The sequence below is a fragment of the Nipponia nippon genome, unplaced genomic scaffold, assembly GCF_047370975.1.
Source record: "Nipponia nippon isolate SJK-2023a ecotype South Korea unplaced genomic scaffold, ASM4737097v1 scaffold_16, whole genome shotgun sequence".
In the NCBI taxonomy this organism is placed as follows: domain Eukaryota; kingdom Metazoa; phylum Chordata; class Aves; order Pelecaniformes; family Threskiornithidae; genus Nipponia; species Nipponia nippon.
In genome coordinates this window covers 5797770-5816779 of record NW_028262332.1, presented here as the reverse complement: position 1 = coordinate 5816779, position 19010 = coordinate 5797770, and the positions used below count along the sequence as shown (strand labels likewise).

Sequence of the window (19010 nt, the reverse complement as noted above, 5' to 3'; positions counted from 1 at the left end):
TCTGGTGAAGTAAAAATCCAGCCGGGGTTGAGTTAGCAAGAGGAGGATAATTTTTCAGTGTTGTCATATTATGTTGCAAACCTTGCTGTGGATGAACATTACTGGGAAGCTCTTTCCCAGTCTAAAGGGTTTGGGCAGGAACATCTGCCCCAGCTGGGCTACGTCTGGCAGTCACGCTGCTGCCAAGAGCATCGCTTCTGGCTAAGCAGCCTCTTCCTCTCAGGCTGTACAGTTAAGGAGAAGTTTCCAGCCTTCTGTATGTTCCAGTAACTCATCAAATCCTTGGCACACTCATTTAAAATAGTTAATGATTGCCCTCTTCTGGTTAGCCTCTCTTACTGCTTCATTTAAGGACTGCTCTTTTAGCAGAGCTCTTTGCAAGCTTGGTGTGAAGCTGAGCGGACGGAGTCAGCGCTGAAAAAACCTCCACGTGTCGCCTCGTCTTGCATCCCCGATTGCTTAAGGTTGGCTTTTCCCAGCTGGATGACACACGAGGTGAACTGGGTGTTCAATTTCTTTTTGCAAGCCCCGCTTCTGCTCTCTTCCGAACCCCTGCGCTCCAGCATCGCAGCAACAAAATGCATCGAATTTGAGGAAAACCTTTATTGGCTAAGGTGGGATCAGGTACCGGTGCTCCCAGGTTGGCGGGCGCCCGGAGGAGGTGACGCCGGGACCGCAGCCACGGGCTCCGTGCACGGGTCCTTTCCTTTTCCGATTTCTTCAGCTTGACACAGCTCCTTCCAAAACAACAATGATGGGATAAGTGAAACTGCCAGCGCACCAGCAGGAGGGAATTTACTAAAGAAAGAAGTATTTTTCTTTTCCTTTTTGTCTGCTTATAAGTCTAAGAGGGCCTAGAGAAGCTAGGGGCTTCCCCACGCGGCCCCGGTCACAGCCGCTGCTTCTCCGGGTGCCGAGCTGCTGCCGGTGCCATTTTCCACGCCTGTGCTGCGAGGAGGAAAGCAGGTTTCTGGAGCAAAGCTGTGCTACGCCGGCAGGGCCGTAAGCATGCTCTGAAGGAAAGGGGGATTCAGTCTTTTTAAGAAATAAAAATCTCCTGCTACCAGGCACTCAGAATTAGCGTGGTTTAGGCTCTGCTAACGCCTTGGACTGGGGCAGGGGTACGCGAGTCCCTGCGCCAGGGCTCTGTTCACGTCCGCCTCTTTCAGCCTGATGACAAAGGTCCCCAAAATCTATTCTGTGTCTGTTCAATCGGTTTCATTTTACTCTTCAGACACGGTGCCCTGCCCCTCAGCTGGGCATGAAACCCTTCTCTGCTAAGAGCAATCGCACCAGGGCTTGTAAGGACAGGCAGTTCTAGATTATTCCACTCCCCTTGGCTTGCTCTACATGTAATTTGTCTTGGCCAAACTTAAATGTGATTCAGCTGTTAATTCTCATGAGGGAGCTGGGCCCTGCCTCCCAGGTGCTGCCCGTTGCCTAACGGGGAGAGGAGACCTGCCCCTGCCCCACCACGAGGGTTTCCACCTCTGCCTGCGTCCCTGTCCCCAGTTCCCCTGAACCCGTGGGGGATATTTCTAAAAGCATCACGTTGAGGCTGGGGGATGTTGGGCGCTACGTCGGGTCCCGTCCGGCAGCTCGGAGCAGCGTTTTGGGCACCTCTGGAAGCTCCGAGTCTCCTGCTGTGGATGAGCAGATGGCCAGGCCAGGCCAGGAATGGATGGCCAGGCCAGGAATGGATGGCCAGGCCAGGAATGGATGGCCAGGACAGGAAAAGGTAAGGTATTTTTTCACCGCCCGCTTCGCAAAAGGGAGCCCCATCAAGCTGGCTTGGGGACTGGGTCATTTGCAGGATAAAATGTCCTAAATCGGGTGGCAGAGGTTAGGGCTAGGGCTGGTTAATGTTTTGATGGAAAAACTAAAGGAAAAAGTCTGTTTTTGTGGGAGTGGATGGTGTTGCCTCTTTCCTGATGTCCCATGGGGCCGGGAGCTCTGGGCTGGACCCCAGCCCACAAGGAGCTGGACATCCCCGTGCCGGGGCGGGAGGAGGACTGGCTTGAGCAGCCTTCCTGAACCTCATTTACAGCCAGCCAGGCTTGGAACCCGCTCATCACGCAGCACCTCGGGGTGCCAGAAAAGCAAACCCCGATCTGAAAACAACCCGAGGTTTTTAGGGGTTTAAATTGCCGTGGCTTCGCCTGAAGCGGGGCCGTGCAGCGCCCCGGGGCACCGGCCCCTGCTGCCCCTTGCTGCAGCTCCTGGGGGCCGCTCGCCTCTGCTGGGGCGCAAAATGGGGAATTTCAGGGCAAAATCAGGAATTTCGGGGCAAAAATCCCATGCTTTAGATGTCTCTCCCCCAGCAGGGGCAGGCAGGCTTTCCCACTGGTTTCCCACCAGGTTTCCCACTGGAGATGCTTGGGTGCAGTTTTTGCCTTGGGGAGTCACATATTTGCAGGGGGGTGTTATTTTAAACCACTATTGCTGTCGAAGCAAGCCTGCCTTTATGTAGCCCCCTAAATCATTTCCACCACCTTGAAAATCTCTCTCCAAGACCCCAGTTTGGTGGCTGGAGCTACAGCCTGGGCTCTTGGCACCCCTGCCCGGGGTGGGGGGCCGCAGCGGCTCTGCCGACCCTCGCCCGCCCGTGAGCAGCCACGTACCGTTTTCCACGGCGCGTACACGATCTCCTCTTCGCTCAGCCCCAGGCACTTGGCGTGGTGCTCGAACTCTTCCTGGTGGGCTGTGCTCACGCTCAGGTTTCGGGCTGCAAAAGGAGAAGCATTTGCCAGGCATTAAATATGGACTGATGGCCTCGGCTCGGCCCTTCGTGCTGCATCCCTGCCCTTGCTGCCTCCCTTCCCCATGCTCCCACCAACGCTCGCTGCGGAGGTGATCTCTGCTGGGGTCTCTCAGCCCCCGTGGTGAATACACCTGAACAAAATCACCTTTGGGCATCACTTTTTTTTAACCCTCTCCCCAGAGAGCTCTGGTCCTGTCTGCTTAAATGGATTACAGAATCGTCTGATGTTCCTGGGCATCAGGAGGGCCCAAGGCTGAGTATGCAGGCAGTTTTCTCTAAGTGTCTTCAAACTCTCTTAAGCAGCTGCTTTGCAGCTTGCAAGGGCAGTGGGAAGCCTTCTCAAGGTCTAAAATGTTGTGTTATGGGGCTGTGGGTAGATCTGATCGGCTTTGCCTGTGCCCGTACTGCAGAGCCACGTGCTCTGCCCTGGGAGGTAAGTACTGAAAAATCATGGTTGGCTTGGAAATATTGAGATTTTACGATGATATTGATGCTGAATTGTATTTGCTTCCTGTTCTTTGAATATTTATGGCGTAAGCGGGTTTTGTCTTTAACTTGGTCTCTCTGCTCTGCCAGGAGATTCAGGTTTTAATGGGATTTGTAAATACCCCCGTGACCCCTGGGGCGGCCGTCTCAGGAAAGTCTCTGACTGTTGCCGAAATGAAGTTTCTGCGTGGTTGTAGCTGATAATTTTATGTGCGTGTTTTGGTGTCCCACGATAGCTTTAAGTTACTTTGGGATGGAGTTTGCGTACCATAGAGATACAGTCCCGAATACGTCCTGTCCCTCTGCAGTTGGTACTGGATGAGTAAAAGGTCTTCAGAGCTGAGGTTCATCAGCGTCCCCACGGTTTGCTGGGTCTTGGCTTTGAGAGAACAGAATCGGGGTTGGGAACAGCCACAATATTCAGGTTTTCAGTGCTGCAGCAGCAATAAACTGCAGCCCGGGTGTGGGCCATGCCTGTAGCCCCCCGGATCTGACGTGGTGCGAGTTGTTCGGCTCTCGATTTATTTGAATTGGGTTTCTTAAACGTGGGCCTGGGGCGTGAAGGAGCCGAAGCCCCCCGGCTCCTGTCCTCCCGTTGCAATGTGCTGGGTGGCGTGGCTCGCTGGCGCTTGGGGCATGAGCAGGGGGAGCTGCGTGGATCGGCTGTTCCCTGCTCGCAGCGATGCCATCCTGGCAGGGTCAGCGCCAACTGCGCCTGTGGGCTTTGCAATTCCCACCCCAAATGGCTCACCCCCGTCCTCAGTGAGGAGGAACTGGTCTCAGAGCTGAAACCTGCCAGAAATGTTCCGCTCCTCTCCCACGGGGGTTGTGAAATAACTTTACAAATGAGGCGGTCTCCTTCCTTGCAATGTGAGCAGGTTTGCTCCTTGCTCCCGGCATGGCGTTGCTTCATGGGGTCTAGAGCCAGGGTGCCCCCGGCCCCGGGGAGCCCTTTGGAGCCCACCAAGGCTTCGAACCGACAAAGTGACCCGGGAATAAAATGTGTCAGATGATGTAAAACATCGACACGGGCCCTTTGCGTGTCTCAGCCCTTCCAAAAACCAGACTGGGTGATAACCCCGAAGGCTGTGCCCGCCAGTGCCGCTCACCGTGCTTCACCAGCGTGGTGTTACTGGTGGCGATTTCGAAGTAGGTGGAGTTGTTGGTGAGACACTGGTCCCCCCTGGAGAGAGAGGGGAAGGGAGTGAGATGGGGAAGGAGAGCGAAGATCCCCCCGCACGGGCTGGAAAGGACCACGTGCCCCGAGCCGTGGGTTGGGAACCCGGCTGTGCCAGCTCCTCCGCAGGGTTAACTGCTCTCGCTGTTAAAACTAAGCCATTTCTCCCGTGCATTTGTCTGACCTCCCCCTGCAGCTCCTGGTCTCAGCCTTGCCCTGCCCAGCTCAAGGCCTCCTTGGTGCCGAGGTGTTTTCTACCCCAAAATAACTGAAATTGCAGAGGGCTGCCTGTGTTGGCCCAGAAAAATTCATCCCCTTAAAGTCTGACCCTGGGTGGGGGGAAATAGCTTTTGGTGCCCGGCAGGATTAGCAGCCGTGGCCCAGGGACCTCGGAAAGGTCTTCTCTGGAAAGGTCTTCTCCTTGCCTGCGTCCTCCACGCCTGCAGGGGTTGGTGCCTGCAAGACCTCTGTGCCCTGCAAAATTTGCCTAAACCTGGGGGCTGTTGAAATAAGTAAATAAAAGAAGGGGTGAGGAAGAGGAGGGATGGGAAAGCATGCACAGAGCAGCCATGAGAGACTCTCTCCTTGGGAAAACCAGTCTGAAACCTTGCTTGTATCTTGTGTTGAAACGGCTGCGGGGGCGGCAGCGTGTGGGAGGAGATGGGTCCGGGCAGAGAGGCCCGAGGGTTGCGTCTTACACAGCCACGCGCTGGGTGATGAGCAGCTCCCGCTCGCTGGCGTGGGGCTCCACGTGGAGGTGGCCGTGGTCGATGAGCAGCATCTCCAGGAGGTGCCGGGGGAACTGAGCGGCCCCGGCCACGTACAGCCACGTCCCCAGCAGCTACGGGGAGAGAGGGGCAGGGCGGTGAGAGCTTTTGGGTTTGCAGGGGGAGCTTTGGGGAAGAGATTTCCACACTCCCTATGGCAAAATCGTTACTTTTGACCTCAGGCCTCTGCTAGTTCTCCCTCTTGCACTGCACTGGCAGCAACAAAATGAAACTTGTGCAAATGCACAGGGGGGAAAAAAAACAGACGGACTGGGAAACGGTGCTGGCGTTGGCTCCAGTGCCCCCTGCGCGGTGCGGCAGGGCCAGGACAGCCCCGTGCTGCTGCGGGGGATTTGCACCAAAAACTACCCAGCCAGCCCCCCTTGTTTCGAGGTCGCCTTTGGGACTTGCTGGGGAACCACGAGAAAACTGGGTAATTCGAGGTGTTTTGGAAAGCAAACATGTCCTGTCTGTTGCAGATGTTTTGCTGAGGGCGCCTTGGCAGATGTGCCGGGGGGCAAGGGAAGGTTTCCCACTTTCCCAGGGGACGCTGAGGCTTAGCAGAGCACACACAAACTCGTTGCAGGAGTGGGGCAGCCCCTCGGGGCTCAGGTTTCTCCTACCTTCGAGGCTGTGGTGTTGTCCGGGCGCTGCGGGTGTGGGGTTCTGCAGGGGAAGGCGGCCGCAGGCAGCAGCACCGCGAGGCTGAGGATGGCGGCGACCCCGGCCGCGGCCATGGCTGCCTGCAAGCGAGGAGCGAGCGAAGGCCTGGACGGACGGACGCGCTCACTCGGCCGTTTGCTTTTGCGGCCCTGCGGGGCGGGACGGGACGTGCCGGGGGCTGCTGCCTCTGTACCAGTGACGCAACCAGCCCCTTTTGGGGACATTGCCCAGGCAAGAGCCGTGTGCCTGGCACCGAGCTCTGCGCTTGCCCTAGCCTCGGTTGTGGCTGCCATCAGTGAGTGTCAATAGCTGCGGGCTGTCGATGTGACTGGAGACGATGGGGGCAATGCACTTGCTGCATTTAAAACTAAAATCTGCCCTAAATTTGCCTGTGTTGTTCCCCGTGAGCAGCCACCGTAGTCCCCTCTTGCTCTGCCGATGAGGCACCGTGCAGCCCCCACCCCGGCGCTGGCTGGGGGGCAGCCGCCCTCCACCTTGGGGGAAGCCTGGGGGGCTTCAAAGAGCCCCCTTCTTCCTGGGCAGGAAGGTGTTTTCCCCCTCCTTGCCAAAACAGGCCATAAAAATGGGGCAGAAAGGGCCCCAGGAGGTCACCCTGGTTCTGCCGGACGCGTCCCCGGTGGTGGCTCCCTCACCCCCCCCATCCCACTCCTGTCCCTGTGCCACCGGGCAGGGCAGGACCTTCTTTGCTGGCTTTATTTCTGTTTGCCTTCTCCTTGCCGGTAGCAGAGCATGCCCAAGTCCCTCGGTCTGGCCCTGGGTGATGGTTTTTCCTGTCCTCTCCCCTTCCCCTGCTCAGAGACACCCAGGGAAGGCGCGATGTCACCCCAACCCGCTGTGACCCCTGTGCAAGCACCCAGCGCAGGCAGAGCCTCATGGGATTTGACTTGAAAATTCAAGGTGGGATGTTTGGGTGCTAAAACTGCCTTGATTTGAGTCACGGTGGAGGAAGCCCAAAGGGGTCGGTGGGTTTGTGAGTATCTGTCTCCATGGGATCAGTGATGACGGGTGGGTGCTGGCATCCCAATGCCCTGTGGCTGGAGGGGACGATGGCTGCCACACTCGGCCCCGGCGGGGTTTTGTCCAGGGCTTTTCATGCCTCTGAGCAGGTTCGGAGATGCGGCATCGTGGACAGGGCAGGCAGGAGGGGGTCCTGCCCGCAGTCCTGGTGAAGATGCAGCAGGAGCGGTAGGTGGTTGTAACACAGGGGTTTATTTTGGGTCCAGGTGAGAACAGGGAAATGGCACATTTCATCTGGGAGGGAAAAATGAAACCTCGATAGAAAGTCCTGAGGCTGAGCCGAACCTGGCCGGGACGTCCCCACGGAGGGGCTGGAGGAGGATGAGGATGGAGCGGCCGACCCAGCCCACGGGGGTTACAACAGCTGCGGCTCAGCATCGCCTTCGCCTGTCTTCTCCCTGGGCAGGGGACAGGCTTCCTGCAGGAGAGGGGCAGAGCGTCTGTCGGTGCCCCCTTGCCCCAAAACTGCCCCAAGAGCCAGGAATGACCGGGGAGGAGAGGGGCTGCAGCGGGGGAACCAATCTGACGTCCCCCCTGGGACCCCCGTCCCAGCTGGTGGCAGGAGCTGGCCCGGGCTGGCGTTCGCCCACCCTGGGGAGGGGTTCAGACCTTTTCGGACGTGAAGAACACATCGTCCTCGGTGAAGCCCAGGCAGTGCAAGTGGGCTTTGAACTCCTCCAGGTGCTCCTTGCTAACGTTGGGTGTTCGCGCTGCCGGAGAAATGGGGCAGTAAAAGGAGAAGGGGGAAAAGAAAAGGGAGTTTTACGGGGTGCTTTGCTCCTTGGTGGTTGCTGTGGTGTGGATGGGGAGCTTGCTGCCTGCCCGCCCCCATCTTTCCCCTCTGCCTATTGGGGGGGAAAAGGGGGTTTTTGCCCTGCCCGTGAGGGCTGGGTATGCCTGTGCCCATCGATGCGTCCCCGGGCAGGGATGTGCCCCACGGGTCCAGGGCAGCATCCACTCACCCGAGAGGCTCAGACCCAGGATGGTGGTGTTGAAGTGCTTCAGGATCAGCAGGTCCTTGTCGCTTTGGATCAATTCGGCCATGGAAAACACCTGGTCATCAACTGGAAGGCACGGGGAGAGCAGGGTCCCCTGTTGGCGAGTGTCGCCCCATGCTGGGGCTCGGCCTGGGCAGAGCTGGCAGCGTGGCGGGGGCTGCTCACCCCCTTTACCCCACGGAGCTCGTCCCAGTGGGGCCTGGCTGGGTCTCACAGTACTGCTGTACCCATTGCATGGGCCGGGGGAAACCTTTTCCCCCCACCTCCAGACATGTTTTTAGGTGTAAAAGGGCCTGGTGCCAGGGCGTCAGGGTGCCAAATACCGAGGGGCAAAAGCGGGAGGGTGCAAAGTGTGGCGCCCCCCCCCCCCCCCCCCCCCCCATTCCAGCTCTGCGCCGCGGCTGGGGCTTTACCGTGCACCAGGGTGGAGTTGTGCCGAAAGACGTGGATCTTGCTGTTGTTCCTCATCACACACGTCTCGTTCCTGCGGGGCAGAGAGGTCAGATGGGGCAAGTACCCCCCAGGCTGCCCCAACCAAACCCAAGGGATTCTGAACTTGAGCCGGGCTGCAGAGCTTGAAGAAATTTGGCATAGCTGCTCTCCAGCCCCAACTCTGTGGGGGTGTGTCAGCCTGGAGGATGGTACCAGTGGGTGGAAATGCCCCTGGGGACGGGGGAGCCAGGTGAGGGGGGCGAATCCCCATCCTTACAGTCTCATGGATTCGGTGACATTGAGCTCGTCCTCGTGGCTGCCGGGAAAGAAGGAAAAAACCGCGTGTTTCACTGCCTTCAGCTCCTCCAGGTGAGGTGGGTACCTGGAGGCGCCAGCGATGTAGGTCCACTGTCCCAGGAGCTGCGGAGAGGAGCAGGGAAGGGTCGGGGTCTGTGCCAGGTTGACCCGCGAGCACCACGTGAGTAATAGCAGATGCTGTGCCCTGAGCAGCAAAGCGCTGGGGACGGTGCTGCTCAGCCTGGTTTGCACAGGGAGATGGAAGCAGGAGCTCTCCAAAAGCGCCTGCCCATGAGTTTATGGGTGCAGAGCTGCAGGGCTTCACCCCGTCCCCATGCTCCTGTGCACCAGTCTTGATTTTTTTAGGAAAATAAGCACGGACAGGCAGTGAGATAAGAGTCAAGCTGCCGACTGGGTTCATAACCTCTTCTGGACCCGTAACTGTGAGCATTGCTGATAGGAAAGGCAAGGACGGGCGCCCCGGCTGAGGGCAGGGCTTACCCTAGGCACTGTGGCATCGTCGAAGGTGACCGGGACGAGCGGGGCGCAGCTGGGGGGCTCGGTGGCAAGGGCGAGCGGCAGCCCCAGGAGGAGGGCGAGGGAGGCCAGCATCGCCTGGCCGGCCGAGAGGAGGGTCCTGCTCTGACGGGACGTGGCTTAGCTCCATCCCTTATATACGGCCGCCCGCAAAGCTGGATGTCCCCAGTCCCGATGTGCTTGTTTAGCCGCTGGCTGTTTGCTCAGGCATGAAGCAATAGTAGCTGGAGAAAGTTACGCTTGCAAAAGCTTGGATTGCTCCAGCAGAAAAGATGACCAAAAAAACCAAAAAAAGCCCCAACCCCACATTGCACCAATACAGGCTTTTGTTCTCGGAAGCAGCAATTAATTTTGTGAGTGCCTGGCAAAGGACTCGGCTGGCTCCAGGTGTGTTTGGAGGCCCCGGGGGCACCGCGTGGCCCCGGACGTGGCTTTCCTCCCCAGGGCAAACAATGCCCGTGGCGATGGTTGGGGGCTGGCTGCTCGCCTGCGGGCTGTGAGGGCTTCCCGCGGGTCTGCACCGGCGTCGCTTCTCGCTGGGGCGCGGGGCTGGTGCTGGGGTTCAGGTCTGGTCTTGGGGAGGGGGAATCGGGGTGGGAAGCGCGTGGGTGCTGTTGGGGACGGGGCTCTGCAGCTCGGTGTGCACAGCAGGATTAGGCCCCGTACAGGCTGGGAGTCCTCAATGCGAGAAAGACATGGCCCCGTTGGAGCGGGTGCAGAGGAGGCCACTGAAATGATCCGAGGGTGGAGCACCTCTCCTGTGAGCACAGGCTGGGAGGGCTGGGGCTGTTCAGCCTGGAGAAGAGAAGGCTCCAGGCAGACCTTACTGCGGCCTTTTGGTACTTATAGGCAAGGTGGGGACAGATTTTTTTTAGCAGGGCCTGTTGCGATAGGACAAGGGGCAATGGTTTTAAACTAAAAGAGGGGAGACTCAGACTAAATATAAGGAAGAAATTTTTTACGATGAGGGTGGTGAAACCCTGGCACAGGTTGCCCAGAGAGGTGGTAGATGCCCCATCCCTGGCAACATTCAAGGTCAGGCTGGACGGGGCTCTGAGCAACCTGATCTGGTTGAAGATGTCCCTGCTCGCTGCAGGGGGGTTGGACTGGATGGCCTTGAAAGGTCCCTTCCACCCAAACCGTTCTGTGATTCTATGGTAAGCTGCACCATTTAAAAACAAAACCAAGCCCCAACGCCCCCTTCCCCGCCGCAGCGGTGCTGCTCTCCCGAGCCGCCCCCAGCAGCCTGGTGGGATCCCGACGCCGCGGCCGCTGCTGGGTTTTGCCCTGTCCAGCTGAGCTCCCTGCTGCGGGCAGGTGGCTTTGCTGTGCGTGCTGCCTGTCTCAGCCCAGCCTTGCAGTGACAAAGTGGCCTTTGGCCTGAGAATGCTGGTAACAGACACAGCTGATTATTTTAAGTAATCTAAAATAACTGGTAGAGATAGAGACTTGTTTAATAAATCCCGGCTGGGGGTGGAGGGGTGCACAAGGCAGGGGAACAACCAGAATCTCTCTGTTTAACAATGTCTTACATCTCCTCCAACTTTGCCCTCATAATTAAGTGCATTGATTTATTTATTAAATGTTTGCTTTTTCCCTGACCGCAAGCAATGTGTTTCAGGAATGGCTGGCTCACGTGAGAGACGGTCAGCCCCCACCGAGCCGGTTTTAAACGCGCTGCCAAAGCGGACCTGGCGCCGTCACCGTGCCTGGGGGGGGGGTCCCTTGGCCCCTCCGGCCGCGGGAGCACTGCCGGGAACGGGCACGGCACGGGGTGAGCAAACACGGCGCAGCCCCTGACGCAACCCGGGACCAGCCGAAGCCGCTCCCGTGACGGGGTGTGGGGGGGTCACCCCTGTGTCCCCCTCCCCGGCTGGAGGCCACGGGGGCTTCCCTGCTGTCCCCAGCGTGAGCGCTGCCTGTGCCAGCAGAGACAGCCGTGGTTTTAGTCCATGAGCTGGGCTGGGGCCAGGCCACCTCCTGAGCAAGGAGAAGCTGGGTTTCAAAATCGGCTTGGAGCAACTGAGATGTGATTTAGGCTTCAGCAATGAAAAAGATCAGCTCTTTTTTTTCTTTTTTTTTATTTTTACTTTTTTTCTTTCTTCTTGCTCCCCAGTGCTGTCTCAGGATGGGGACGTGGGTGAGGGATGGGCTGGTGGGGTGACGCACAGGGTGGGCAGCCATCGGGGTCCCAGCCCTGTCCTGTGTTCAGCATCGTGCTGAGGGCTGGGCAGGGCGTCCTGGGACCGGCGCCAGAGAAAGGGGCTAGGGCTGGGGTTGGGCTCCGCTGCGGGGCTCTGGGCTCTTGCACCAACGCTGGCACCTGTGGGCTATTTCTGCACCTCTCACCCACCCTGAAGAAGTGAAAAAAACTGTACCAGTCCCATTTCATTGCTTCAGTTTTAAATATTTATTTAAACTCCAGGAAAAAAAAAAAAAGAAGAAAAGGAAAAAAGCTTTAATGAGAACAAATGGTAACTCCAGCATCAAGAAAACACACAAAATCGATGGCGAGAGGATGAGAGAGGGAGAAACCCGGGAGCGCAGGAGTGTGTGCGCACAGGAAGGCAACAAGCAGGCGGTGAGCGATGGTGATTTTGGCCTGGGGGTGCCGGGGCGAGCCGGCCGTGCCGGGGTGAGGTATTTCTGAGCGGAGGCAGGGCTGCGTGGAGGGTGAGGTATTTGGGACAGATCTTGTTAACCTTTTCCGATGGTTGTTGGAAACCAACCAGCAGGCAGTAGTTAAAAAAAAAAAAGGAATACACAAAGAGAGACTCACTCACATATAATTTTTTTTTTTCCTCAAAAAAATAAAATCCATAGTCCATATGAGACATGAAAACTCCAAACAGGCACTGAAGCATTTCCGATACAGTACAGCTCCGATTACATCAATATTATTCCTTATATAGAATTAAAGATTACCATAATTATCTTCTTTAAAAAAAAAAAAATCCTCCAAATTTACATATAGATACTAAATTTCTACAAAACTTAACAAAACAAAACCCCTCCAAGCCCGGCTGGGTTCTGAAACAAGGTACCATCATGTCAGTCTTGACAGAGGGGCCAGACAGAAGGGTTGCAGAGCTGGGGTTTAAATACGAGCTTAGACCAGGGAATCACTGCACGCGTGAGCTGGCGCAGACGCGTGGCCAACGCGACTACAGCAAAACTAGTTACATGACAACCGACTCAAAAATAGCTCTCTCTGAGGCTCAGTGCTTCCAGATGAGCTGTATCCCTCACTCCCCTCCCAAAGCAGTGAAGTGCTGATTAATTACAAAAAAAAAAAAAAAAAAAGCAAATTTGCTTTTAAAATATCCTGTAAGTTATTTTGGACACGCTTTGAGTTGTTGCACACGCTTGACATCCACGGCGATTAAAGGATCCGTTTAAAGGTGACCGTTTCTCTGATTCAGCTGTAGATCGTAACCGCCTCTCTTCCTAGAGAGATGGCCCTATGGGCTTTTTTTTTGGGTCTGTGGCAAGACACTGTAGCACCTTCACAACCTTAAATAGTTTAAAGTCATATATATAAAATAACACACTTTTTTAAGAGCACCAGAGATTTCACAGTGAGAGGTAGAAACAAATCAGACGAGCCCATCCTCTCTATTTTAGCACCAATCTCTTCCCTTCTTCTCCTTCCATTCCCCCCTTGCCTTCAGGACTCTCCCCTACCCCAACACCACGCAAGAGAAGGGACATTGATTAAACTCACCCATGGAAGGAGGAACTTAGGTTTTTGTTTCTTTTTTTTTTTTTTTTTTTCCTTTTTCTTTTTGCTTTAAATAATATAATATATATATTTTGTTTCTTCTAATATTGCACATCAAAATGCTTCTGGTACACAGAGCAGCCAGATTCAACTTGCAGCTCCGCCTGGGAGACCTGATGCAGCACGTGGCCATCCAGAAGGCAACAAGCTCTGAGAGGGAAGCTCTATCTTTTACTTTTCAATGGAAAGAACATTTGGTAACTCAGGAACCAGGTAAGACAAAATGGGGGAGGGAGGGAAAACACACGCTGCAAGTTGCTTGAGGTTTCTCTCAATATTTTCTTTGGTCATGGAAAAAGCTTTGTGTGTGGAACCGCTTGCAACATCTAGTCCCCTGATCCCTTTTCACCGTTCACGTCCCGACTGATACCCGCTTCCCCTACGTCCTTGTTATTCCTCCTTTCAACAATCTGCTTAGTTCAGTAGATCACGGGTTCTTTGAGACCTTGAGCCAAAGGCTAGAGCAAGAGTTGACCCAAAAGATACAGCCCAGCTGTCCTTGCTGCCAAGAGGTGGGAGAGCCTGTGTGAAGACATAGGCCAAACCTGGCGTCAAAGCCTTGGAGCCCGGTTTCGATGGCTTTGTTCAAAGGAAGCACACGGGGCCGACCTCGAGGTGATATTGCTTTCCTGGCTCGGATGGGGGAAGGTTGTAGATGTTGACAATTGGCAGCTGCTGAGGGTCCTGCGTCCGAAATGAAAAGAGAGTCCGATGCCAGCGTCCATCCTTGATCTGTGCAGGGAGGAGGGACAGAGAAAAAGCTGTTTAACTGGGGGGTGAATCCTGCTGGAAAGGAATGCGTTTCACTGAGGTATAAGCTTGAAAAGCCCTACGTGAGACAAGGGGCTGCCCTTTGGGCTGAGCGGGTCTGGGGTGAGGCTTAGAAAGCATTTTGGGGAACCTTTTATCCAGGTTGAGTTGATGGCAAGTGAGCTTGGAATGGCATCGGCAAACACAAACCCCTAATGCAGGGCTAACGACAGCATGGCATCAGGCAAGAGCCAAGACCACCGCCGCTGGGTGCCAATTCCCCCTTCTGCCATTCAACTGCTGCTACATGTGACACACAACTTTGGAATTCAATTTTTTGCTTTCTGTTTGAAGGTGATCTGCTTAACAGGAGCTGCTGTAGCACCCGGACTGGAAAATTAAAGTGGTGGACAGGTAAACTAGACCCTTCTTCCCCTTGTTTGGGGGGGAGTGAGAAGCACAGGTATACTCGAGTCTTGTCGTGTGCCCTGAGTGGGTTCAGCCTGGCATTTCTCTCCACTTCTCCCCTCTTTCGCAGCAACGTACCTTGCAATCATCAGCTGCCACTTCTGGCCTGAGCTGCCCGTCTGCCTCAAACATCTGTCCGTTCCAGGCCCTGAAGCGCACGGCTTTTTCCGAAGGTTTCTCGGATGAGCCTTCCCGCCAGACGGAGGTATTCAGGCAGTGGATGGTGATGTGCTGCACGACCTCCGAGCTCAGGAGGCGGAGGAAGTTCATCTGGACTCTACCGACGTCAAAATCCAGCTGTGAAGGTGACAGAGATGTTAGGGCAAACCCCCTGGCGCGGGGCTGGAGGGAGCTAGCGGCAGGGTTAGTGCGAGATGGGACAGCAAAGGTGGTCTCTGTACTCTGCTTAAGTCTGGAGGTGGCCGCACATGGGCACCCAGAATTGGATCTGGTTTGAGAATGGGCGTAAGGGCCAGGTGCCAAGTCAGCCTGGAAAGTTTTCATGGGGACACAGCAGGTCCTTTATTTTTCAGAACAAACTGTCAGGTCCTTAAGTAGGAGGAAAATAATGGAAACTTTGAATTCAATACATGCTTCTGCAAAGAAGCAAAGTGACAGGTTCTAGTTCATCTGCAGATGAACCCGCATATTGTTATTGGTATTTTTTGGTACAGGTGCTTCCTCAAGAAAAATCCTGTAGCATTAACTTCACTGGAAACTTGTATATTTAAGCTGACCTCACTTTTTCAGGTGGCAGAAAACAAAATGCAAAAGTGACCTGAACGTAAGTTAATTCAACAAAGCATTTGGGAGCAGCGTGTTTGCAAAATTACTGGCCTCTGTTAAGGTTATGCGTTAATTAAACATTGCTGGAAACGTACTGCTTTGTCTTGACAAGAGTCAACAAGTCTTAGGTATATTTTTTAACTGCGCGAGAGCAGTCTGGAATGTTGCAGCAACACGAACTGCCTCGAGGAGAAACCAGCATGCTGTGTCATAGTGGCCACCATCCAGTGTCCTGGGACAACGCTCCCCTGGTAAATATTTTGTAACAGTGGTATGGGAAATGCCGTGCTGGGGTCGAGCTGTGTGTACCTTGGAGACGGTGATGGGGCTGAGACACGTCTGCCCACCATTGGTGAAGTTACAGATGACCTGTATGGTGTCTGAGGAACAGCCAAGATTTGGGTCAATCCAGTAGGTACCTGAAAAAACAGAGGATTTGGGTATTAACAAGGACACTTAAACTTTTCTGTGAAGGAGAAAAGGAAAGTTTTGATTTCTGCATTACTGGTCCCAGAGAAGGAGGCCTGCTTGGCCCATGTGAAATGGCCCTTTGGGAGGATGCAGCCTTTGCACACTCAGGGTTCCTACCATCGTTCATCTTCTGTTCACAGTTCATGAGGTCTCGACAGATGCGTGCAGGGTTCTCCTTGGTCCCCAGGGGTCTTTTGATGCTCTGAATGAGGTTGCTGAGGTAGTGTAGAGTCTTAAAGATCTCCCCTCCGTGGTCCAGCATGAGAAGGTCTGGGTGTTGGTAACCCTGGAGAGAAAAGGAGGCAAAGTCAGGTGTGCCTTGGGGGGCACCAGGTGCTGTAACCACAAGGGTTTCTGCTTTATCTGTGGAGAAACTCAGCGGGTCAAAGACAGGCTGTGCTGGCTGGCATCCAGCGAGCTACAGCCCTTGCACTGTCCTGACTGCGACATCTCTGAAGCGCTGGCAAAGTCATGACGGCAGTGTCATGAGGTCTGAAGCTTCAAAACCCACACCCATCCTTTAACTGGATCTTTGCATGCATAAACCCCAGTTATTCCACGAGAACAGCAGACAAACCAGAGCCTTGTGTACATAAACTTTAGGCACACAGAAAGAACAAGCAACGCTGTGACCGTTCCCAGCCTACAGCTCCAGCAAAGACCAGTGAGTTCAAAAGCACCCTCCTACCTCTGTCTTGAGCGCAGTGTTCGAGTCGATTAGTGTCCGGAAAGCTGCCCCAAAGCCATCTTGTTGCTAGTGTGGGTGAAAAAGATGGTAACTGAGATTGTTAGAAGCTGAACGTGCCCTGATGCAAGCAAATGCTTCTCGGTCTAGGGCTGCGATTCAAGCATTGCTTTGCTAACACAGCATCTCTTGCTGGACCTGAGCGTGTGTCTCCAGGGTCCCAGCAGCTCTTTCTGGATGTCCCATCAGCACCTTGGCTCTGCATGACTTATTAGCATCATTAACAAATGTACAGAAAACAGCAACTTACAAAGGAGCCTGGAATTCCTGGCGGTCCCTAGAAATCAAAGCAAAAAAGGGACATCAGCGAGAAAGACGGGCAGTCGCTATTGCAAAGATAGTCATTCATGTCCTTTTGAAATCCTCTTTCCCCTGGAGTCCCTCAATGCCGACGAGTGCGAGAGGCAACAATGCTGTCTCTATAAAATACTTGGAGATGGTTTGGATTAAAGCACAAGAAACACTAGTCCATTCACACACACTTTTTTGCATATGAGGAATGGGGCTAAGCTATAATTTCCAGTGAGTGAATGGTCCCTCTGGAGACTATCATGGCAATAATTTTAGCTTGTTTCAATAATGTCTTTGAACTCTTTCCACATATACGTACCGGAGGGCCAGGGTGTCCTCGTGGGCCTGGAGGACCCTAAAGACAGAGTGGCATCAGTTAGTGAAATGTCTCCAGTTCATATTTCCATTTCTCACGGTTGTTGCCAGCGTGAATCTGTTCCCCGCTGAAATCCTCCAGATTTTTGACATTTTACAGCATCTTCTCCCTCAAACCGTCAGGAGACGGGAGGTGGCCCTATTTCCTCCATCTCCAACTCTGGGTGCATCTGTATGCATCTGCTCCGTTCCTGCTGCATCCCTTGTTCCCAGCCCTCAGCTCCTTAACTATCACTAATGCCATATCCCCAGGTACTTACCACATTCCCTGTGTGCACAATAACCCACCCTGCAGCTTTACGTTTGCTACAAGCAACTGTTTTATTTAAACATAAGACATTAGTCAGAAAAAGTGATTTCAAATACTTACCCTTGGACCTCGCAGACCCTGCAGGAAAAAAAAAAAACAAACCACACACAACAAAAAAAAAAGGAAGATGCTGTCAGAAGATGCTCATAAATAACCCAAAATCTCCCTGTACAGCTGTGTGCTGTTCCCAAGGTGCTTGCACAAGGGCTGGGTGCTGCACTGGAAGGACAGTGAAAACAGGGGCCCAATGGTGTCTGGCAACGGCAGCGAGGTTATTGCAGCAAAGGATGCTGATGGCCCTGACACCAGCAGATGCTCGCTCTGGGGCTCAGGTCCCCACCAGCATGCTGTCCTCTGCCGTGCCCACGGAGCTGGAAAACGGTGAGCAGGAAGAAACAGAGGCAGCGCCCTGGCTTGTTAGAAATGTGCACTGGGATTTTGGGTATCTGTGGGGCGTTTGCTTCTAAGAGGTCTCATTTGAAGAAGGCATGAAACAGCCTTCTGCACTGGCCACACAGCTGTGTTTGCTGGGCTCCCATGCCTGGACCAAGCCCCTGCATGCCGGAACAACCACTCGCTGCTAAAGGAAGCACCCCAGAGAGCCGGGGGACCCGCATTATAGGTAACAAGGAGGATGAACAACACGTATACAGTATAGCCCACACATCCCCTGTATGGTGAGAACACCAAGGAGCTATGAGAAGGTGTAAAAGTCCCTCAGAGCCCCCGCAAGAAGGGGACCAGAGGAAGAGCTGACGGCGAGAAGGTACCCTGGCACTGCTCCCCGAGCTGTGGGGGCTGCACTGGGCAACGCTGCTACTTAGACAGGTCCCGTGCCCCTGGCAGGGACAGCCTGTGGCTTTTTGAGCTGCCATTCACTGCAGTTTGTTCCTGGAGACACCATGGACATCTGGAAAGTGTTAGCTTTTGCTGTGCAATTGGGTTAAGTAAATGGGAATTTTAACAGCAGAGTGGGCGTATATGAGCACACGTGGGTGTGTGTGCACGTACGTGTGTGTGCATGTGTATAGATGTGTATGTCTTGCCCTCGTGGGAGCCTGATGCCACCACGCTGAGCCAGAGCCCAAGCGGGTGCAGTGGAGCCCAGCGTGACTCTGGGTTGCTCAAAGAGAGGGACGCCTTATGGCAGGGACCCTCTTACGGCAGGATGCACCCAGGGGTGCGGACCAGCACTTACCAGTTCTCCGCGGCTGCCTTTGTCTCCCTTGGGCCCCTGTTAAAGCACACGAGGTGGCTGTCAGTGACTGTTAGCAAGCTGTGCTGCCTGGATGTGTTGCCACCCAGAAGCTCCTTGCAAGGACCCAAGTGCATCTCTAAACAAATCAGCTCAGGTCGTCGTATTGGCCCACCCATCCCGAGGCAAAAAAAATAGCCATTACTGGATGTTTTGGCAATGTCCGAGTTCATCTTACTGCTTTGCATCCCTGCCAGCAGCAGCCTCTGTACCGAACTCTGAATAACTTCATGCTCATGTTTTTATGAAGCACTGACCTGAATGTTAGTCCGTGTTCAGCGCCTTTGGCGTTTTGGGGCAGGCAGCGATTTTCAACACTTCCCAGAATCAAGCTGTTCCCAGTTCACATTTATCAGTTTTTGGGGTTGTTTTTCCTGTGTGTTTTTTTCTTGCCCCCAGGCCAAGTTCTTTGGAAAATCTGGCAGCTTGCTTTTGAAAAATGGCAATAACATTCTTGTCTTCTAGTCTGAGCCAATATATTGAAAACTTGCACTTAGGCAGAGTAGCTCCTCACTTTTAAGCTAATAATCTCCCTGCAACTATATATGCAGCCAGAGACTAAACTTGCACTTCTCTCAAGCTGCTCATCTTAAAGACCATTTTGTTTCCTTTGTTACAGCAG

General features: G+C 54.3%; 3 protein-coding genes across 6 annotated transcripts in view; all 3 read right to left on the bottom strand.

The window, feature by feature from the left end:
- Nucleotides 1-409: 409 nt before the first annotated feature.
- Nucleotides 410-5946, bottom strand: LOC104022478 (alpha-1-acid glycoprotein-like). The gene is made up of 6 exons (XM_087753310.1): nucleotides 5815-5946; nucleotides 5123-5265; nucleotides 4357-4430; nucleotides 3516-3626; nucleotides 2622-2725; nucleotides 410-737 (listed from the first exon to the last, which is right to left on the bottom strand). Exons 1-6 carry the CDS (start codon nucleotides 5926-5928, stop codon nucleotides 621-623), a joined length of 663 nt encoding a protein of 220 aa, XP_087609436.1. The 5' UTR covers nucleotides 5929-5946; the 3' UTR covers nucleotides 410-620.
- Nucleotides 5947-7071: 1125 nt separating this feature from the next.
- LOC104022489 (alpha-1-acid glycoprotein 1) lies at nucleotides 7072-9251 on the bottom strand. Its single transcript, XM_009476220.2, has 6 exons — nucleotides 9121-9251; nucleotides 8600-8742; nucleotides 8304-8374; nucleotides 7855-7956; nucleotides 7502-7602; nucleotides 7072-7310 (listed from the first exon to the last, which is right to left on the bottom strand). Exons 1-6 carry the CDS (start codon nucleotides 9229-9231, stop codon nucleotides 7248-7250), a joined length of 591 nt encoding a protein of 196 aa, XP_009474495.1. The 5' UTR covers nucleotides 9232-9251; the 3' UTR covers nucleotides 7072-7247.
- A 2312-nt stretch (nucleotides 9252-11563) lies between these two features.
- COL27A1 (collagen type XXVII alpha 1 chain) overlaps nucleotides 11564-19010 on the bottom strand; it is a 217981-nt gene continuing 210534 nt past the window's right edge. For all 4 annotated transcript variants that reach the window (XM_009476232.2, XM_087753107.1, XM_087753108.1 and 1 more), the window contains 9 exons: nucleotides 18332-18367; nucleotides 17194-17211; nucleotides 16768-16803; nucleotides 16408-16434; nucleotides 16101-16166; nucleotides 15530-15698; nucleotides 15251-15360; nucleotides 14234-14452; nucleotides 11564-13669 (listed from right to left, as the gene is read on the bottom strand). In XM_009476232.2, the coding sequence (XP_009474507.1) occupies nucleotides 13523-13669; nucleotides 14234-14452; nucleotides 15251-15360; nucleotides 15530-15698; nucleotides 16101-16166; nucleotides 16408-16434; nucleotides 16768-16803; nucleotides 17194-17211; nucleotides 18332-18367 (828 nt within the window). In that variant the 3' untranslated portion in view covers nucleotides 11564-13522. The remainder of the gene's footprint in view (nucleotides 13670-14233; nucleotides 14453-15250; nucleotides 15361-15529; nucleotides 15699-16100; nucleotides 16167-16407; nucleotides 16435-16767; nucleotides 16804-17193; nucleotides 17212-18331; nucleotides 18368-19010) is intronic.

Coding starts and splice junctions, on each gene's coding strand:
- LOC104022478 (XM_087753310.1), bottom strand. CDS start 5,928: ATGGCCGCGGCCGGGGTCGCCGCCATCCTCAGCCTCGCGGTGCTGCTG. Junction 5,266..5,814: donor ACAACACCACAGCCTCGAAG/GTAGGAGAAACC, acceptor CTCTCCCCGTAG/CTGCTGGGGACGTGGCTGTA. Junction 2,726..3,515: donor TTCGGGACTGTATCTCTATG/GTACGCAAACTC, acceptor CTCCTTTTGCAG/CCCGAAACCTGAGCGTGAGC.
- LOC104022489 (XM_009476220.2), bottom strand. CDS start 9,231: ATGCTGGCCTCCCTCGCCCTCCTCCTGGGGCTGCCGCTCGCCCTTGCC. Junction 7,603..7,854: donor CCTGGGTCTGAGCCTCTCGG/GTGAGTGGATGC, acceptor TTTCTCCGGCAG/CGCGAACACCCAACGTTAGC. Junction 7,311..7,501: donor TGTTCTTCACGTCCGAAAAG/GTCTGAACCCCT, acceptor CCTCTCCTGCAG/GAAGCCTGTCCCCTGCCCAG.